This window comes from Spodoptera frugiperda, chromosome 6 (assembly GCF_023101765.2).
Source record: "Spodoptera frugiperda isolate SF20-4 chromosome 6, AGI-APGP_CSIRO_Sfru_2.0, whole genome shotgun sequence".
NCBI classification, from domain to species: Eukaryota; Metazoa; Arthropoda; class Insecta; order Lepidoptera; family Noctuidae; genus Spodoptera; species Spodoptera frugiperda.
This window is the reverse complement of record NC_064217.1, coordinates 1,331,439-1,348,004: the sequence shown is the minus strand read 5'-3', so window position 1 is coordinate 1,348,004 and position 16,566 is coordinate 1,331,439. Positions and strand designations below refer to the sequence as shown.

At 33.4% G+C, this 16,566-nt stretch overlaps 2 protein-coding genes across 3 annotated transcripts in view; one reads left to right on the top strand and one right to left on the bottom strand.

Annotated features, from left to right (window-relative positions):
* LOC118267378 (fumarate hydratase, mitochondrial) overlaps positions 1 to 16,566 on the top strand; it is a 388,013-nt gene that overhangs the window by 110,681 nt on the left and 260,766 nt on the right. The window lies entirely within an intron of this gene.
* LOC118267374 (acyl-CoA:lysophosphatidylglycerol acyltransferase 1) overlaps positions 7,257 to 16,566 on the bottom strand; it is a 255,790-nt gene continuing 246,480 nt past the window's right edge. The window contains exons 5-8 of the mRNA XM_050694137.1: positions 11,964 to 12,100; positions 11,292 to 11,428; positions 10,197 to 10,384; positions 7,257 to 9,390 (exon numbers count right to left, since the gene is read on the bottom strand). Of these exons, the coding sequence (XP_050550094.1) occupies positions 9,154 to 9,390; positions 10,197 to 10,384; positions 11,292 to 11,428; positions 11,964 to 12,100 (699 nt within the window). The 3' untranslated portion in view covers positions 7,257 to 9,153. The remainder of the gene's footprint in view (positions 9,391 to 10,196; positions 10,385 to 11,291; positions 11,429 to 11,963; positions 12,101 to 16,566) is intronic.

Genomic DNA, 16,566 nt, shown 5'->3' with positions numbered 1-16,566 from the left:
TGTAATGTATCATTTGTATCAGCAACAATAAAGTGTTAAATCTACTCAGAGTATAATTTCCATTTTCCTATTTTTGAGTGCGTCTTTACTATATCTACAACCTACATAAAAGCAATGCAAGTCCTTACCTACAAATTTTCAATTTAATTTGTGGAATAAAATTTCTAAATCTACAGAAAAACTTAGAAATGTAATATTTATTGCTCGTTTTTATTTGATATTTATTTTAGCTCGATTTAGCATAAATTAATATACGACTATTGGAATTTAATATGCAAATAATATAAAGCATCTCAATAATATTCTCTTTAATAACATTTTATACGATTGTTTATAGCAAAATACGGTATGAAACGCATTTTGCGGGCACATAAAACATAAATGGTGTTTTCTTTTTATCAATACATACCCGGCTGTCGTTGCAGACAGCCTCATAAAATGGACTCGCCACACGGATGCGTAGTTACATGAAGAGACAACGTATTAATGTCGTAAAAACATTTTACGTATTTTTATTAGACTAGGTTGATTTAACTAATGACTTTGGGCTAATAATGTCCCAAAACATGTATCCACAAAAAATTCTGTCATTAATGTCTGAGTTCCTAAGTTCTCAATTCTCGCCAAGTGTGAAGATTAAGAGAAATTCGAATCCCCTCTTAGTTTGTTCAGTTCTGAGCTTACTCTGGCTAATGATAATATAAAAAAATAGGATTAGGGATTTGAAGAATGGTGGAAGAGGATGAAGGGGTTAATTGAACATCCGCAAAGTATCGGTTTTCTGTGGAGCCGTAGTTTCACTCCGCTCAAGCTGGTCCATTCATGCCGATGCATGGCTCTCCCATCCTTGAAAGTTAGTTGTAGTCTTCTCGTTACATTCTGGATATTCATAGAATTTGTCATAATAATATGTGTATCTTAAGACTGTTCCAGTACATCGTTTAGTCCCCAACATCATTGTCACGGAACCCATACGACGACACGTGTTCAGACGACGTCTATTTTACGACGTAACCCTAAAAATGTTATTTACCGTCGGGAAGGAGCGATTTTCAGCTTCCCCTCTTTCAGACTTCAGGAAGTACTTCAATATTCGATTATATTGAGGACGAAGTTATTATTTAGATATTTATTTTGTCACGTTTGCTTCTCTAGTGGAAATTATTGACGCAGAAAAAAATGTGTTCCTGATTAGGTAAATGTCGTTGGATTATAAATTCTATTACTGTGTAACATAGACCCCAAAAAATTGGCGATTAATGTACAAATAAATAAAAAAACTGGCCAAGTGCGAGTCGGACTCGCCCATGAAGGGTTCCGTAGCAGCAAGTAGATGACATAATATCAAAGTTATAAAATAACTTGGCTTTGCATAGTGTTTGTATGAAAGACAAAGTTATATTTGCGGTTTTTGAAAATGTTTTATTTCTTAAAAACTAATAATGATATCTCGTTCAAACCAATTTTCGTTGGTAGTTTCCATTGAAATCTACAGCATATATTTTTTTTAGATTTCTCACTCTCTTATTTTAAAAGTTAGAAGGGGGGGGGGCACTCATATTTCCACTTTGGAGGCGTCTAACTTTCAAACGATTGATTTTGACCAAAATTGGTTTTAAGAACCTTAATGTCTTTTTTAAAGACCTATCCATAGATACCCATCACGGATACGTTAGCTGAAAAAAAATTTTTTTTTAATCAGTTCCATGTATGGAGTGCCCCCCTTTAATTTTTAAATTTAATAATTTTTATTCAAAATTCGAATAGCGGTTATCGAAATACATCAACCTACAAAGTTTCAACAATGTAGGCCCAACAGTTTCGGAAATAAATGACTGTGACATACGGACGGACGGACAGACGGACAGACAGACAGACATGACGAATCTATAAGGGTTCCGTTTTTTGCCATTTGGCTACGGAACCCTAAAAATGAGTATTATAATTACTTCAACCTTCAGCCTACGCCTAAAAATACCAACGTTGATAGGTATCTCAGCAAAAATATTCAAAGAACCAATGAAGCGAGTTCCCTGAAAATATAAACATTTTTGCTCTGAAAATATCAAGACCAACATTAAGGCTGTCTTAATCACAGAAACACCGAAACATGCCTCCGAAATTCAACTTAATACTTTTCGCCTGACAAGGGTGGCAGTAGCCAATGTAACTTGATCTCCTCTCCCTTTCCCCGCCTGAAAGAAATATAGGAAAACGGGGCGAGGGTGAGGTTGTTCTGAGACCAGGAATTATTGGTCGAAAGGTTACGTAAAGGGGTTCTGAATGATAATAATCTTTTGCTGTTATATTTCACACCTTATAATGCCGGAGTGTAAGCAGTATTGTTTCCTAAAAGTTATTATTTTGAGCATTCGTGAGATACTGTTTGTCACTGTTGAATGGAGTGAGGAAAATTATTTTAGTTGCTATTCCTTTTGGAAGATTAAGCCTTTTGGTTGGCTAACCTTTTAAGAGAAGCCTTTATAAAAATAGTTTTTTGAAGATTAGCTTTTATTTGTTATTTTAGTGGCTAGCAGTTAGAAGACAGATAACTACGAACGAGGTTTAGATTCGATACTCAATTTGTGTTTCTCTGTTATTCCTTATTTTCAATTTGGGTAATAACATAACTGATTTACATTTTAGATTAAAGAAACTTTGTACGGCCGTAAACATTTTTTTCTCAACTTTGAAACCTTCCCTGGACTTGAACAAAGAAAGCAACGCCACGCCTTTTATCCCCGAAGGGGCAGGCAGAGGTGCTCATTACGACACGTAAAGCCGCTTTACACCCAGTTTTCACCATTTGTGTTATAAGTCCTATGTAATAGGGGTGAGCCTATTGCCATATACTGGGCACAATTCCAGGCTCTGTGCTACTGAGAAATTTTCGAAAAACCGAAAAAAGCCCAGTGATACTTTGCCCGATCCGGGAATCGAACCCGAGACCCCTTGTCCGGAAGTTGCACTTGCGACCACTGGACCAACGAGGCAGTTGATTTTTTTTTGAAGTTGAACAAACAATTTAGGGCTAAAATTTGATAAATCGGACAGCAATTTTTAAGATTTCATTTTAACAAATGTTGGGATTGAGGGATTAAAAAATAAAACGACAGATGGAGTGCCACAAACGTGTTTACTGACAAACCGTGGATCATTGTCCGTAAGTATTATATACAGCGAGCTAAGCGTCCTGCTCTCTCAGTCACCCACTGCTTATATCGAGATTACTACTAAATTACGTCTTATTACGTGCACTAAAAGAACATTTTTGAATGCAATTCATACACAGTGTAAGGACTAAATACATTTCTATTTTACAAAAATAGTTTTTGTCAATTTTTGGTTGGATTTCATTAATAAAGAATTATGGCAACGTTTATTTATCCTCAGTGTAAGCAGTAAATTATAATATAATAAAATGTTCTATAACTTGATAGAACTGTTACTAAAATAACAATTTTAGTTCAAAAATATCTCGATATAATTTCACAGTAGGCAACTGTAATTAGTTTTAATGACATTTGTACAAGTCTCATAGTTTAAGACCAATAGATAGATATAATTCGGTACAATTAGTATTTCACACACTGATTCGCTTTCCACAATGAATATAAAAATAAACACAAATTGTCAAAATTTCCGGCGGAAAAGTACGACTTCGGAAAATTACTCGTGTTCAAATACGACTATGGAAATCAGAGAAGTCAAAAATTTTTCCGTCCGGAAATTTTAGTTCATGAAATTAATTGAATCACATGTGCATCTTCCACGTAAATGTACAGTTTAAGTTCACAAAATAACTGTTGCTATTTGCTTGTACGTCAAAAACTAAAATTCCTGTTCTTATTTAATTATTACGACACTTTCTTTAGCATAAATCCTATCTCACTCAATTAAGGACCGATGCCATTCTTACCACAAAATACCCTTTTAAGAAAAAAAAAACACATTTTAAGTAAAACAAAAAGGTTTCACAGAATTAAGCAAAAACTAAAAGTAAAATTAACACGAAAAGCATCACAAAATTTTGTTACTCGCCTATTATTTACCTTACCTAAAAAAACAAACTTAACTCGTTAAAAAGAAAAAAAAACAACAAATTTTATCGCCGTACTTAGAGTCATTTAATGGTTACTTAAACTAGTACTTATTTTCAATACAAAACCGTTACTAATGAAAGTTTAAACTATCATTAAATGTATCTGAGTACGGCAGTTAATCTAGAAATAATCACATTTACCCAAGGATCCCAAACTACGTTTACTAAACACCTTAATTTTGGAAATCAAAAATAATTTCGAATGTGCTAAGCCTAAAAAGATTGGCAAAAGAGACTTTTTACAATGAAAAAATCTTACATTGATCACTCAAATTTCGCTTTGGGAAACATTAATTACATACACATCTTTGTTAACATTCCTACGTTGGGAATTCCCATAGTTTTTAAAACAGAATATCAAAAAATTTTATACAAAACAACGAAAGAAAAATCATTACGATATTTGTATATAATTTTCGTAATACATAATTATTATGTTTTTTCGAAGTCGCCACGTCGTGTGTTACGAAATGCTGCTAATAAATTTGAGCCTCTGGAGTGGCTTGAAATTAGTTGAGTTCTTAGTCAAACAGTTACGTGTTTAAATCGAAAAACATAAAAATTAAATGTGACATTGTTTGCATTATACAGTGTTTTATACGAAATATACTAAAGTACTTTAAACACTTTCTTTAATGGTATAAATTGGTAAACAAGCAGACGAATCACCAGAGGTGTTACAAGTGCGTTGTCGGCCTTTTGGGGGTTAGAAATTTAAGGGTAAGCTCACTCACACAACGAAACACAACGCAAGCTTTGTTTCACGTCGGTTTTCTGTGAGGTCGCGGTATTACTCTAGTCGAGCCGGCCCATTCGTGCCGAACCATGGCTCTCTCACACTTTCAATTAATTAATTAATTACCCTTTAACATCATGGGATAATCATGGGAATTCCCTTAGGATACATTAATTTAAAACAATGTTAGTGCAGTGATGTTAATTTCATATAATACAAGCTTCACATATTAGGATAAGCCACAAAATCCCAATGTGGACTAATTATTAAAATATGAAAACTACCTATCTACTAATAAAACTAAAATTACAATTATATTTAAAAAAGAAAACTTGCGATGTAAACTTACATCCAAGTAAAAGATTAAATTTTCTGTACTACAGATTTGCATGTTACGTGTTACGAAATGTCAGAATAATTCGTCGTAGCTATAAAACGTTATAATTAAAAAAAAATGTTGATAAAAGACTAGTCTTCATAGATCACTTTTACATAGATACATGAAGAAAATACTTGAATATTATGTATAACAGCCAAGTTTAATAAGTTTGTAATGAACAGCCAGCGTTACAAAAATGATGTTGATATATTTGACTGGTCAATTTGACAGCCCTAGAACCATACAGTACCCTTAGTACGAGTTTGTTTTACGTTGAACGAAACGAGAATGCGTTCAGCCCTCTGATTGGTTGGTTCATTCGCGCCAGCCAATCAGAGCGCCGAAAGCACTTTCGTTTCGATTTCGTAAAGCGTAAAGCATACTGGTACAGTGGGTACTATCCTGCCACGAGCAAGTCAAGCTACTCCATTCTGAAAACATTTGGCATGGCATGCAATAGAGTCGTTATTTTTTAAAACAAATATGTCAGACTGTGGTTGCCTCACGTGTCAATGTGTTCATTCTACGACAGCCACAATGAAGCCCATCGATGGTCTAACTTTCCAATCATTATAATATCAAAAACATCATTTTGTCTACAACCACAAGTTGTATCACATAAACCATCGTTTACTAAAACCGAAAATAGCATTTATTTTTAGAACAAAACCCAATTAGGGTTTTTCAAATACATTTCTGAAGGTCATATTGCTTATTAAAAAAAAACTATTTTGATAGCTAAATGCAAGAAATACGTAAGATTATAAAACATAATACTTGGAAGAAATGCGTTTAACGACTGTTTATATTAATAGACGCATGGATATGTTTATACAATAGCGAGCAATTTAATAAAAGCTCACGGTTTTTCATAGTGCGTTTTATTTGTAGCTATTTTTTTTATTCTTATAATATTTTTAATATATCAAAAAATTGCATTGTTTACTCTGCCTCAAATTATAAGTTAATTATCTATCTTTATAACAATAAAAAGTGTTCGTGTATATACGAAAAAAATGTGAAGTGCGTTCCGTGTCTCATTTGTGTATATTAGTAGAATATTATGCTGTTTAGTTACTAAACAATGAAATCGAAATCTCAATAATTAAGATTGCATACGAAATTATTATTTTCATTCATTCTAAAAATAAAATAATCACATTTTGATATGGTCACAATGATACTTATTCTGGGTTAGTATTTTCAAAATCGTTAACTTAAACACCTATATTTTGTTAGTTATACATATTTATAAAAGAAAACCTGTTTTAACATAAATTTGTTACTTGAAAAGGCACATATTTGGACATGACAATAAAGGAACTTGGTTGGATATGATCAATTCGTGTCTATCTATAATCTATTTTAATATCGGGATAAAAATATCGGCTTCAACGATTGCGTGTAGCGTGCTATTATTTATTTATTAAAAATTACCATATGAAAATTTAGAATTGGTTACCTTTCGCATAAACTCATCCAATTTCTCTCACTTGTTGGCTTAAAATAATGTTTCCACATTGAAAATGTCTATTGAGACTACCAACATTACATTTGTGTGACATTATAAGAAAGTATGTACATTTTTATATCTTCTTTACAATGGTAAACTACACAAATATAAGCCTAGGCACTTACGGCAAATATGTTTTGGCATATTCATTAAATTTAGGTATATAAGTTTACCACAAAACACATACCTTTACTTAGGTATAGTAACATGTTGGATAAACCTGTACAATAGCTATTAACTAAAAGGAACGATGCCCACATTTTTAGTTAGAACAAAAACGTGATTCTTATAAGCTATTGTTATCCATACTACATCGACTTATTCCTAATTTAGACATTGACAAAGTTTCCTGGCACGCTGTTCGATCTTCAACGTTTGAAAAAACCATTCAAACCCAAGATCAAACTACAAAATAAATATAAAAAAATCCGGAAAGAAAACTCACTGATTTCCATAGTCGTATTTACGTTTGACGGAAACATCGTAAATAATAATGTACAAAAATTCGATCCGGATTTTTTTATTATATTTTTTTTCAAACGGCAACCACGAACGGTCGTCGTTCGCTATTTCAAATTTATTTTGAATTCTCACCACGAATTGACTCGAGAATTCTTCGTATAAAATTAGATTTTTTTTTAAATTCAAACTTTGAAGCGAGAGTATCTGATTAAGTAGGACGTGAAACGTGATAAAAGTGAGGGATAAAAACTCGTCTATTTTTCTTTTTTATTGTCACAAGGGATTTAAATTTGGTTCATTGCGAAGCACAATTACTATGCTAATTTTTTACTTATATATTGACTTGTATGTCACAGCACGCTTTGATTTACACATACTCGTGTCACATACGATCGGTTATACATTTAAATCGATTGGAAATCGAGTTTTCCGAAGTCGGATAATATTTTCCAATTAATTTAAATCGTTGAGCGTATGTCTCACTAAAAGAAAGTGCTTATTGGTCTTAATTAAGTGTGCCCAGGGCACGAAATTATCGAGCTCTGACCCGATATGTCAAACTCGAGGTAACCTCAAACGCACATGTTAAAACTAACAAAAAAAAACTTAGTAAATTCTAAAGTACGAGTAAATTAAAACTAAAAAATGTACTTCCGCCTTGCACCTGTGAAATAAGGGCAAATGTATTGGATATTGACTGCGAACAATATTGTAATTGTTTGAAAATAATTGTTTGTTGCTCCTACGACTATCGTTGGTATAAGTGAACCGATACGGTTACAGAATAGTTTCACTAAAACTATGTTTATATTCATCCTAACAGCTTATACGTTATGTATAAGTACACTAGACTAGTTCTTAGGGCATTCTATTAAATTTTCACAAATAGGTCTTACAAATAAACAAAGTACCGTCAAACAACATGAAAATGATATAATGACTAGATCAAAAGGAATTTATTGTATAAAATAAAAACCGATCGACCGTTTTAAGTAAATTATTGTGCTGTATATAACTATTATACGTAAGCGTTCTAATATTTTAATAGTATTAATAAATCAAAACGATTTATTTTTGGTTAACGAATGTAGCTTCTCTTTTTAACACATTAAAGTTACATAACACTATCTCGCTCTGTCTTGAATAATAAAAAATATATTATTTTCAGTACATAACGTTCTTTTTTCTAAATGTTTAGCAGTCAATATCCAACACCTGTAGGTATGTCGCTTCATCATTTTTCGAAGGCCAGACATGATTATTCTGTTAATGTACAAATGCTAACATATCAAGATTTAACTTAAATACAATTTTTAACAATGTTTTGTAATACAATCAAAAATCGATTGAAGAAATCTTGATATGCTGGTATCTATGCTAGATGGTATTATTAATTGCATCTGAGAATGATATTTCGGAGGCTTTTTAATGAGTCGAACCAGTTTTTTTATGCATTGTACTCAAAGATGAGACTAAAATTGTTTTACATTTGTCAAACACAAAAAATATATTTTAGTAGTATATAATATACAATAGATATAAGTATATAATAAGACAGCTAAAGTTGGCTTGAAATTGGTTTAAAGTTAAATCATAAATGGGCCTTCAAAATTAGTCTGCGTACGATTTTAATGGATATAAACCTACTTGTAATGTGTGTCTTGTAAGAAATCTTAGTCCCAAAATTTCATTACAACTTGAAATGAAAGTAATATTACAAAAATCAACCACAAAACCGTGCTACAACGTATTTGACCTTGTGAATTGAATTGACATACCAAAACATCACCAAACAAAATAAATTCGACTAATTTAGTACGAGTACAAACGAAACAAAACACAGAATCCCTGTTTACCTTCGAGTCACAGCTAAGACAACTCCAATTATCAAAAACTATTTCAATACAAAAGTTACAGATAGTGGTCTCAAGAAAATCATGTCTGGCCTGGTAAATATGGTGTTACCAAAAATAATTGAAGATGGCTCGAGCCATCGTAAATTGTATATAAGTTGAGGCTATGAAGAAAATGTGTAGGATCAGGTATTTGAGGTTATCTTGTCTTACAACCCTAGTGAGGTGGGGACCGCTGCCTTTGGTAGGAAACTTTCCTGTGCGGTAGAATTCTTCTAGCATCTGGTCTTTTTCTACAAACCTGTCGTACAGCCATTGGGTCATGCCTTCCGTGTCTGCTGGTACCTGTTAAAGAAGTGGGATCGTTGATTAATGACGCTACAGAATAAGGGTTCAAGTTGGTGATACAATCGTACTTTTTCTTCTGGTTAGATATTATACATACGTGATTACCTCTTTAGCATTGTCGTTCCTAATCAATGTTCAACTGATGCATGAATTATTGAATCACCTCTTGATATGTTACAAGCTTTGATCAAGATTGTCATTGTGAATACTAGTCATTTTTGGGCCATTAACATAAGGCTTTAGAAATAGCCTTTTCAGTGTAATCAAAAGGTTCTTTATGGTCCAAAGTAATGGCACATTTCGGGCTCGCCAAAAAGTCTTTTTATGCTAATTTTTGAAAATAGTTCGTCGTCGAATTTCAGTGTGAAGTAGAGCGTGATGATTAATTTGAAAAAGAAAAAGGTTTTATCGTTTCAGATTTCTTTTGAGCTATTTTTGGCCGTCGCAAAAATCGGGATGAAAAATGTAGGGCTTGTCTTTTATGAAACATATTTCTTTTCGATACCATATCGTAATTCTACTAGAGACTGATAAAGAAGTGAATGTCAGATAGACATTTAAAGTCAAGACGCAAGACTTTTAATAAAAGTGTTACGATAAAAGTACACAATATTTCCACTGTGTAAAACCCATTTTTCACAATTTATGTTGTAAATCCCATGTAATCGGTGGTGAGCCTATTTTAGAATTTCCAAAATCCGAGTACCACTTTAAAATCCGAAGAACTGAGAACAGTGTCTTGTCAAAAGTAAATAAAATAAATGTATATAGGTACAGTTTAGTTATTTCTTAGATGAACTTACCTCGGTACTCGGGTACAGCCTGTAATGCAGGTGTGTGGCACACGCAGGTCTGATCCCGCAGACCACGTCCTGAAGATGTAAGGGAATCCGGTCTGGGTAGGCGATGGTCACATCCAGAACCCATTCGATGCTCTCACCAACGTTGGACTCCACAATCAACTTAGCGTTACTCTGGTTAAAGTTATTATCTGTAAATTGGAGAAAAGTGTTTGTTTTTCAAAGTCAATACATTTATTTCACTTGGCATCAATATCAGGCACTTTTAAATATGTGACATAGAAGTACGACTATTAAGCAAAAATTTTGTATCATATCTTTGAATCTCAAAATAACCACTTTCAACGCACTTGTAACGTCTCTGGTGTTTCGGGTGTTCATGGGCGGCGGCAATTGCTTACTATCAAGTGATCCGTCTGCTCTTTTGCCGACTTATACCATACAAAATATCACGTAAAACGTCTACTAAGCAAACATTGTCAAAAACTGATTATGGCATCAATATTACATATAACACTTCACATGCTCCAATCTCAGTGTCAATTTAATTCAAATGATACGTTGGGTAAATAATAGAAGCTTCGTTAATTTCTAATTTGTCTCACAAAATTTGTGTTCCACCAACAAGCTCATAAATCAAGAAAAAATTAATAATAACAAAGATGATATAAAATATTTAGACGATAAAGTGACTTTTAATGAATACAGAAATAAATACATTGATGAGATTGAAAGCGCTAAGAGTCTCCCAATTATCTTCGAGCTAAGAGGGATTTATTTTAATAAGGTCTACAGAATTTATATTAAGAGCTCTGAAGAAGCAAAATTAGGAAATTATTTAAGAATGTTACGTAAAATGGGAAAATATTTTCTGAGAGTATTTTTTGATGTTATTATCCACGACTTGTTTGGGGAAGATAAATAGTTATCTATAGCAGAAGTAACATTTATTATTGAAGTATTTAAGATCCTTTTTGTTTCGAAAAGATTTCTGTTTATTGATACGTTTGATTAACTCAATTTAAATTATTTAGATCATTATCCTGATTGTTTAAGATTTCTGGCGTCTTATTTATAAGTACCTAAGTATTTTATTACCTTTTTTAGAGTTCTCTTTAGAAGTGCTTGCTCCCTGGTCCCTGTGAGGTCCCACTTCTTCCATGATGACCTTCATAGCACCGGCACGAGGTAGTGAAACGTATTCTAATTTCGGTAAATTATTCTTTTCTGCGAACCTGTGAAGTCAGACATGGCATTGATTATTACGACTTTTCCAATAAACTTATATTTTAAAATAGGGTTATTTTACCGTTGATCGAAAAGATCTCAGTAACAGTTTGAAGTCAAAAATAGTAATGGAATCTAAAATAATATATTACATAGGGGTCATACAACAGACCCGTGTGTGCGGCGCGTCCGTTCCGCGCGTGCCTCAAAGAGCCATCAGACCACCAGAGATGGGGTCCAGTAGGGCTGATGCCAATCCGGTGCTGCGCATTGCTTAGCGGGTTTCCGAGGCACGGGCTCGAAAAGCAGGAGTAGGAACGGGGTGGTTTTTAGACAGTAACTCGCTTCGCCCAAGGCGTTAGAAGTCATTGAATGATCCCCCCTCAAAAAATCATAACAGGACAGGTGAAAGGTTACATTGTTATATGCCCTTATACCTTCAGAGATTAAAAGGGATAACGCTATAACATTTTCCTATCTACACCTAAAACTATCGCAGTAACTAATTAACAAGATTAATGAAATAACTTTTTATCCTCTTACCTCTGACTGACTTCTCTCCTCTTGTGCAGAAACCCTCCCTCTGGGAATAGAACTATGAACTGCCTTGCGAGAGGTATGTACCATTTATGAATGTGCTGTCTTAAGTCCTCCAATGACTGCTCTCGTTTCGATTTGCCCTGTGAACAAAGAAATACATGGTTTAATAAGGTGTGGTATAAAAATATTTTATTATTTCGAGGATAACTGATAGAAACTTTTTGGAAGATCGGCGGTCACCGTCAATTTAAAATTGGAAGGATGACTGTAATTAACTTTTAAAACTGGTTTAATAGTTACTTGCATTTTCATACTTTGAGAGTTTTAAAAGTATCTGCCACGGTTTTAATGGGAGGTAGTGTTGTGTTTGAAGATTACAATAGTGAAGAAATTTCGTACCCCGGACCAGTGAATTCAAAATATCATTACCTCCCATTAAAGCCGTGGCAGATAATTTCAGAACACCTTATTACTTTCTTCTTAACCTTTAGGCAGAGAAATAAAAATTGCGTCCAAACGGGTTCTAAATGTCTCAAAATCCACTATTCACCCAAAACTATAATGTCACCCAACTGCTCTATCGATGATTACACATCATTTTTCTATCAAAGGGTCGTCACAGAATAATTCGCCTCATCCACCGTGTATAATTATAGATAAATCGTTTCCCGAATATTTTAATATAAATTCCTATTTTACTGAGAAACTATAATACGAGGTGGACTCGAGGGCTAGTACAGTCGCCGACACAATGCGTTAACTATTAACGTGCATTTCATACGTCATTATCGAGATCCGTTCGGGAATTAGGGTTGTCGCTGTTAAAGGAAAATGCTTGATAAATTCAAGCATTTGCTTGCTCATTTAACGAGCTTAAACCTGTTTAAACAATTAGGAGGAAAAATAAAATTTTTGATTAAATGATTGAGGACGCTAGAATTTTATTTTGCTTTCAAATTATTTTGGTTTTAGCACAGCTAAATTACGCTGCCGTACATAATTAAGCTAATCGGAATAACAAGTGTTTAGTACGCATATAAAAACAAAATAAATGATATCAGTGACCATTTCGTTAGAGACTACATACGTACATAGATCACAAGTACGATTATAATGTACTTTTGGTTAGAAATTAGGTACCAAGTGTGATATATTTTCCTTGTCAACGCATTTTTATATGATATATGATGTATGATATTGTAATACATAGTACCTTTACTATACCTTAAATTTTGTATTTTTGCTAAGAATAAAATAAAATTAAGAAACTAATACGAAAACATTAGCGCCAACCCTACACATAGGGCTACCTCTAATGGATATTGTCGATATTGGCCCGTCGATGAGTGGGCAACTTTTCGACCACCCCTGATTGGACACAAGGGTCAGCTAACGCGATGTTTTAATTAAAGCCGTTGTTGTGTTTGTACCAAACATGGCCGGCTCACGATTTCTGTTCAATAGAAATATTTATTTATTGTTTTTTGTGTAGACATTTTGTTGTTGATTGTACTTCATGTTACTATGGGAAGTTTTTTGTTTGAATTACTATTGTATGGTACAATGCCATATTAGTTCGCTTCTGTATTGTAGGTAGGTTTATATTGTACACTTACAATTAGATATGGTACACCACTAAAGAAGAACACGTTTGTAAAACCAGTCAGTCAATATTCATACTGCCAGCGTTGTCTGACTAATGAAGGAGATTACACATTGAACTTCAACAGAACTATTCAAACATTTACACACAAAGCTACAAACCTAACAAACAGTAACCCAAAACTATTACTCAATCAAACTATTTCGAGAAGAAACAACAATGAAAGACAACCGAAAATAAATCTAGAATAATCTAAAATTAAATTCCAATTTAACTTGGACAAAGTTCGGGACTCTGGCGAACGTGCTGAACTTCTTAATCCCAAGCCAACAATGTCAACAAACCTAGGAGATCTGGGACTTGAGACCTAGACGCAAGTTCTTTGAAGTCCAAGAACGCAAATCGTTCGATTCCCACGGGAGCAATGAACCGCACAGCCGGGAACTATCCACGAGATCCGATCGGGAACCATCGGCAAGACTTTTGAAAACGCTAACGACCGTCCAATTGGGTGCGTGTTTCCAACGTCGTGAATGTATTTTATTGCTTCTAATAAAAAATGTCATGAGCTTCGTAGAGGATATATAATTATCCTAACAACAGAATAATGAAAAATATGCATACGCTTAATTATTCGATAACCTGCCAAAGAATAAGTAGAGGATAATTTTTTACTCTTTTTACATCTAGCATTTTCAGATTTTAATAAAGAGCGAGTTTAACCTGTCGCTCGTTGCTATAAGAAATTAATGAACATATTACGAGAATATAATAATTATTTATGAATACGAAAAAAATTCACTAACTTATAAGTACGGTAGAATGTAATAAATATCTTTGTTGTACAAAATATCTAAAACGATTCCTAACGTCAGCACCAGTCACCCAATAAACTGTTTTACCCATCGTGTCGATAACATTGGAAAACAACAGCATCGTGATCATCGCAGCAGTGGGAACGTGCGTCACTGAGCAACGCTATCCGATACTTAGCGTTTTTCCAACAAATACTTCATTTATATTAGATTCCTATTTAGTAAAGGAAACCTATTTCCTTGTCACTGCTAAATGCTGGAGAGAATCCTAAAAGGACTTAGAAAATTGTTGAAAAGTAATAAATAAAGTTGCTTTTATATTAAAAGTTTGTTGTCTCTGTAAATGGATTTATTAAATGGAACTCAAATTTAATAATGCGAATAGTTTAATTTATCTTGCATTAATGGAGAAAAGCTCTACTAGTTTCGAATCACAGAGGGACTCTTCAATTAAAATATTTGGAGCAGGGGTAGATTATAATCTAGACTAACACATAAGACTTTTTATACCACGGCAATATAGGCGAAGCCACTGGCAGAAACTAGCTATACATATAATTTTAGACCCAAATGTACCCCTAACTGTATTACATTCAATAAATAACTCAAAAGGACTTTTGCAAACTAATGGAATACTTAGCACGTTGTTCCCACTTAAACAACACTAGTAGAGGATAATTAAAACCCGGATATCATGCTAGTACGGGTGTAAGCACCTTTTGTGCAACTTCTAATTGAACATGGCAGATGATAAGCTAAAATATTGAACGCTCGGATGAGCTAACTGCTCAATTTGTTGTTGAGGTGGTAAAGTTTCATGTTAGGATACATACATACATATTACTTCGACACAATATTATACTGAACGAAAACAATGTAAGACTATAAGATTTAATTAGTGAAAATTGTTAAAGTGATAGCTATTGATTTGTGTAAAATATGATATTTAGATGACTCGGGTTAAGCATCGATGCTCATATAATAATATAAGTATACAAGCCAATATTTTTTTTATTTATTACTACAATACACACGAAGTATTATTGGTAGCATAGTCTAAGTACAATACAAAAAGATTCATAAGTGCGTTAGCCAACCACGTAATTTATTTTAATTACCCACGAAATCAACCTAAAAAAAAAAACACTATATCCAAAAGACTGACATATTAAAAACATCCTTAACATCGAAAGCATAAGCTCCTACAATCCGTATACAATATTATACAAAAAAAAAACCATATTACACTCGCGACCAAAATTACTCGGCCACACTTAAAGATAATCCGCTTAGAATAAACCGTCACAAGTTGAACTTGTTAATCGTCCAAACTATTACAAGTCTGCCACGAAGAAAGTATACACAAAACTGCGTCCAGGGAAATTCGTTAAAAGAAAAAAGTCTCGTTACAAACGTCCAAGGAGCAGTAACGAGGGTATCTAGTTGAAAACTTTCGCATCGTTACCGCTACTACGAGTAAGATAAGGGAAAAATCTTACTGTAACGTTTACAGTGGAAGCGCTGTTTAACGGTCGCGCGGTCAAATATGTTTAATTTGAAATAATTTATATTGAGTGAATAAAAGATAGATTCAGATGTTAAGGACCAAAGCGTAATGGAGGTTTAAAATTTATGGTTAACAATAAGATTTCTTTAGCATAATTCTAAGTTGTGGAAAAAACTCACACAAGAACTAAAAATGTAACGAAATAAAGATAAAAAAATATAATGTTTTAAAAAATGTATAATAAATACACTAGATATTTAAGCACACACATAAACTGTCTATAATATTTTATGCTATGAATTTCAATATAATAAACATCACAAAGACAAAAAAGTATTCCTAAAAGTAGCAATTTATTAGCTCCTTAAGAGTTTTATTCACTACAACTGTGGTCCACATTTTACTGGCCAGCAGTGTACAGTAAAACTTGCTACGTGTGCCGTTCTCATAGAAAGCAAGCCTAATTACCTGCGGCCGACTTCCCTCCTTTTCTATTTTTGTTTTAATTGCAACATTTTTTTCTCTTTCTGCAAATATGGGAGCGAGCTTCAGCCATGCGATATTTAGGTTAAGATAATCATGTTTGTAGTTGTAGTATTTTGTGTCTTCTTTTTTAATAAAGCTTTTTAATTGGGTTGCTTAAATGATATATTAACATGTAGACATCTTACTCCGTAAAAG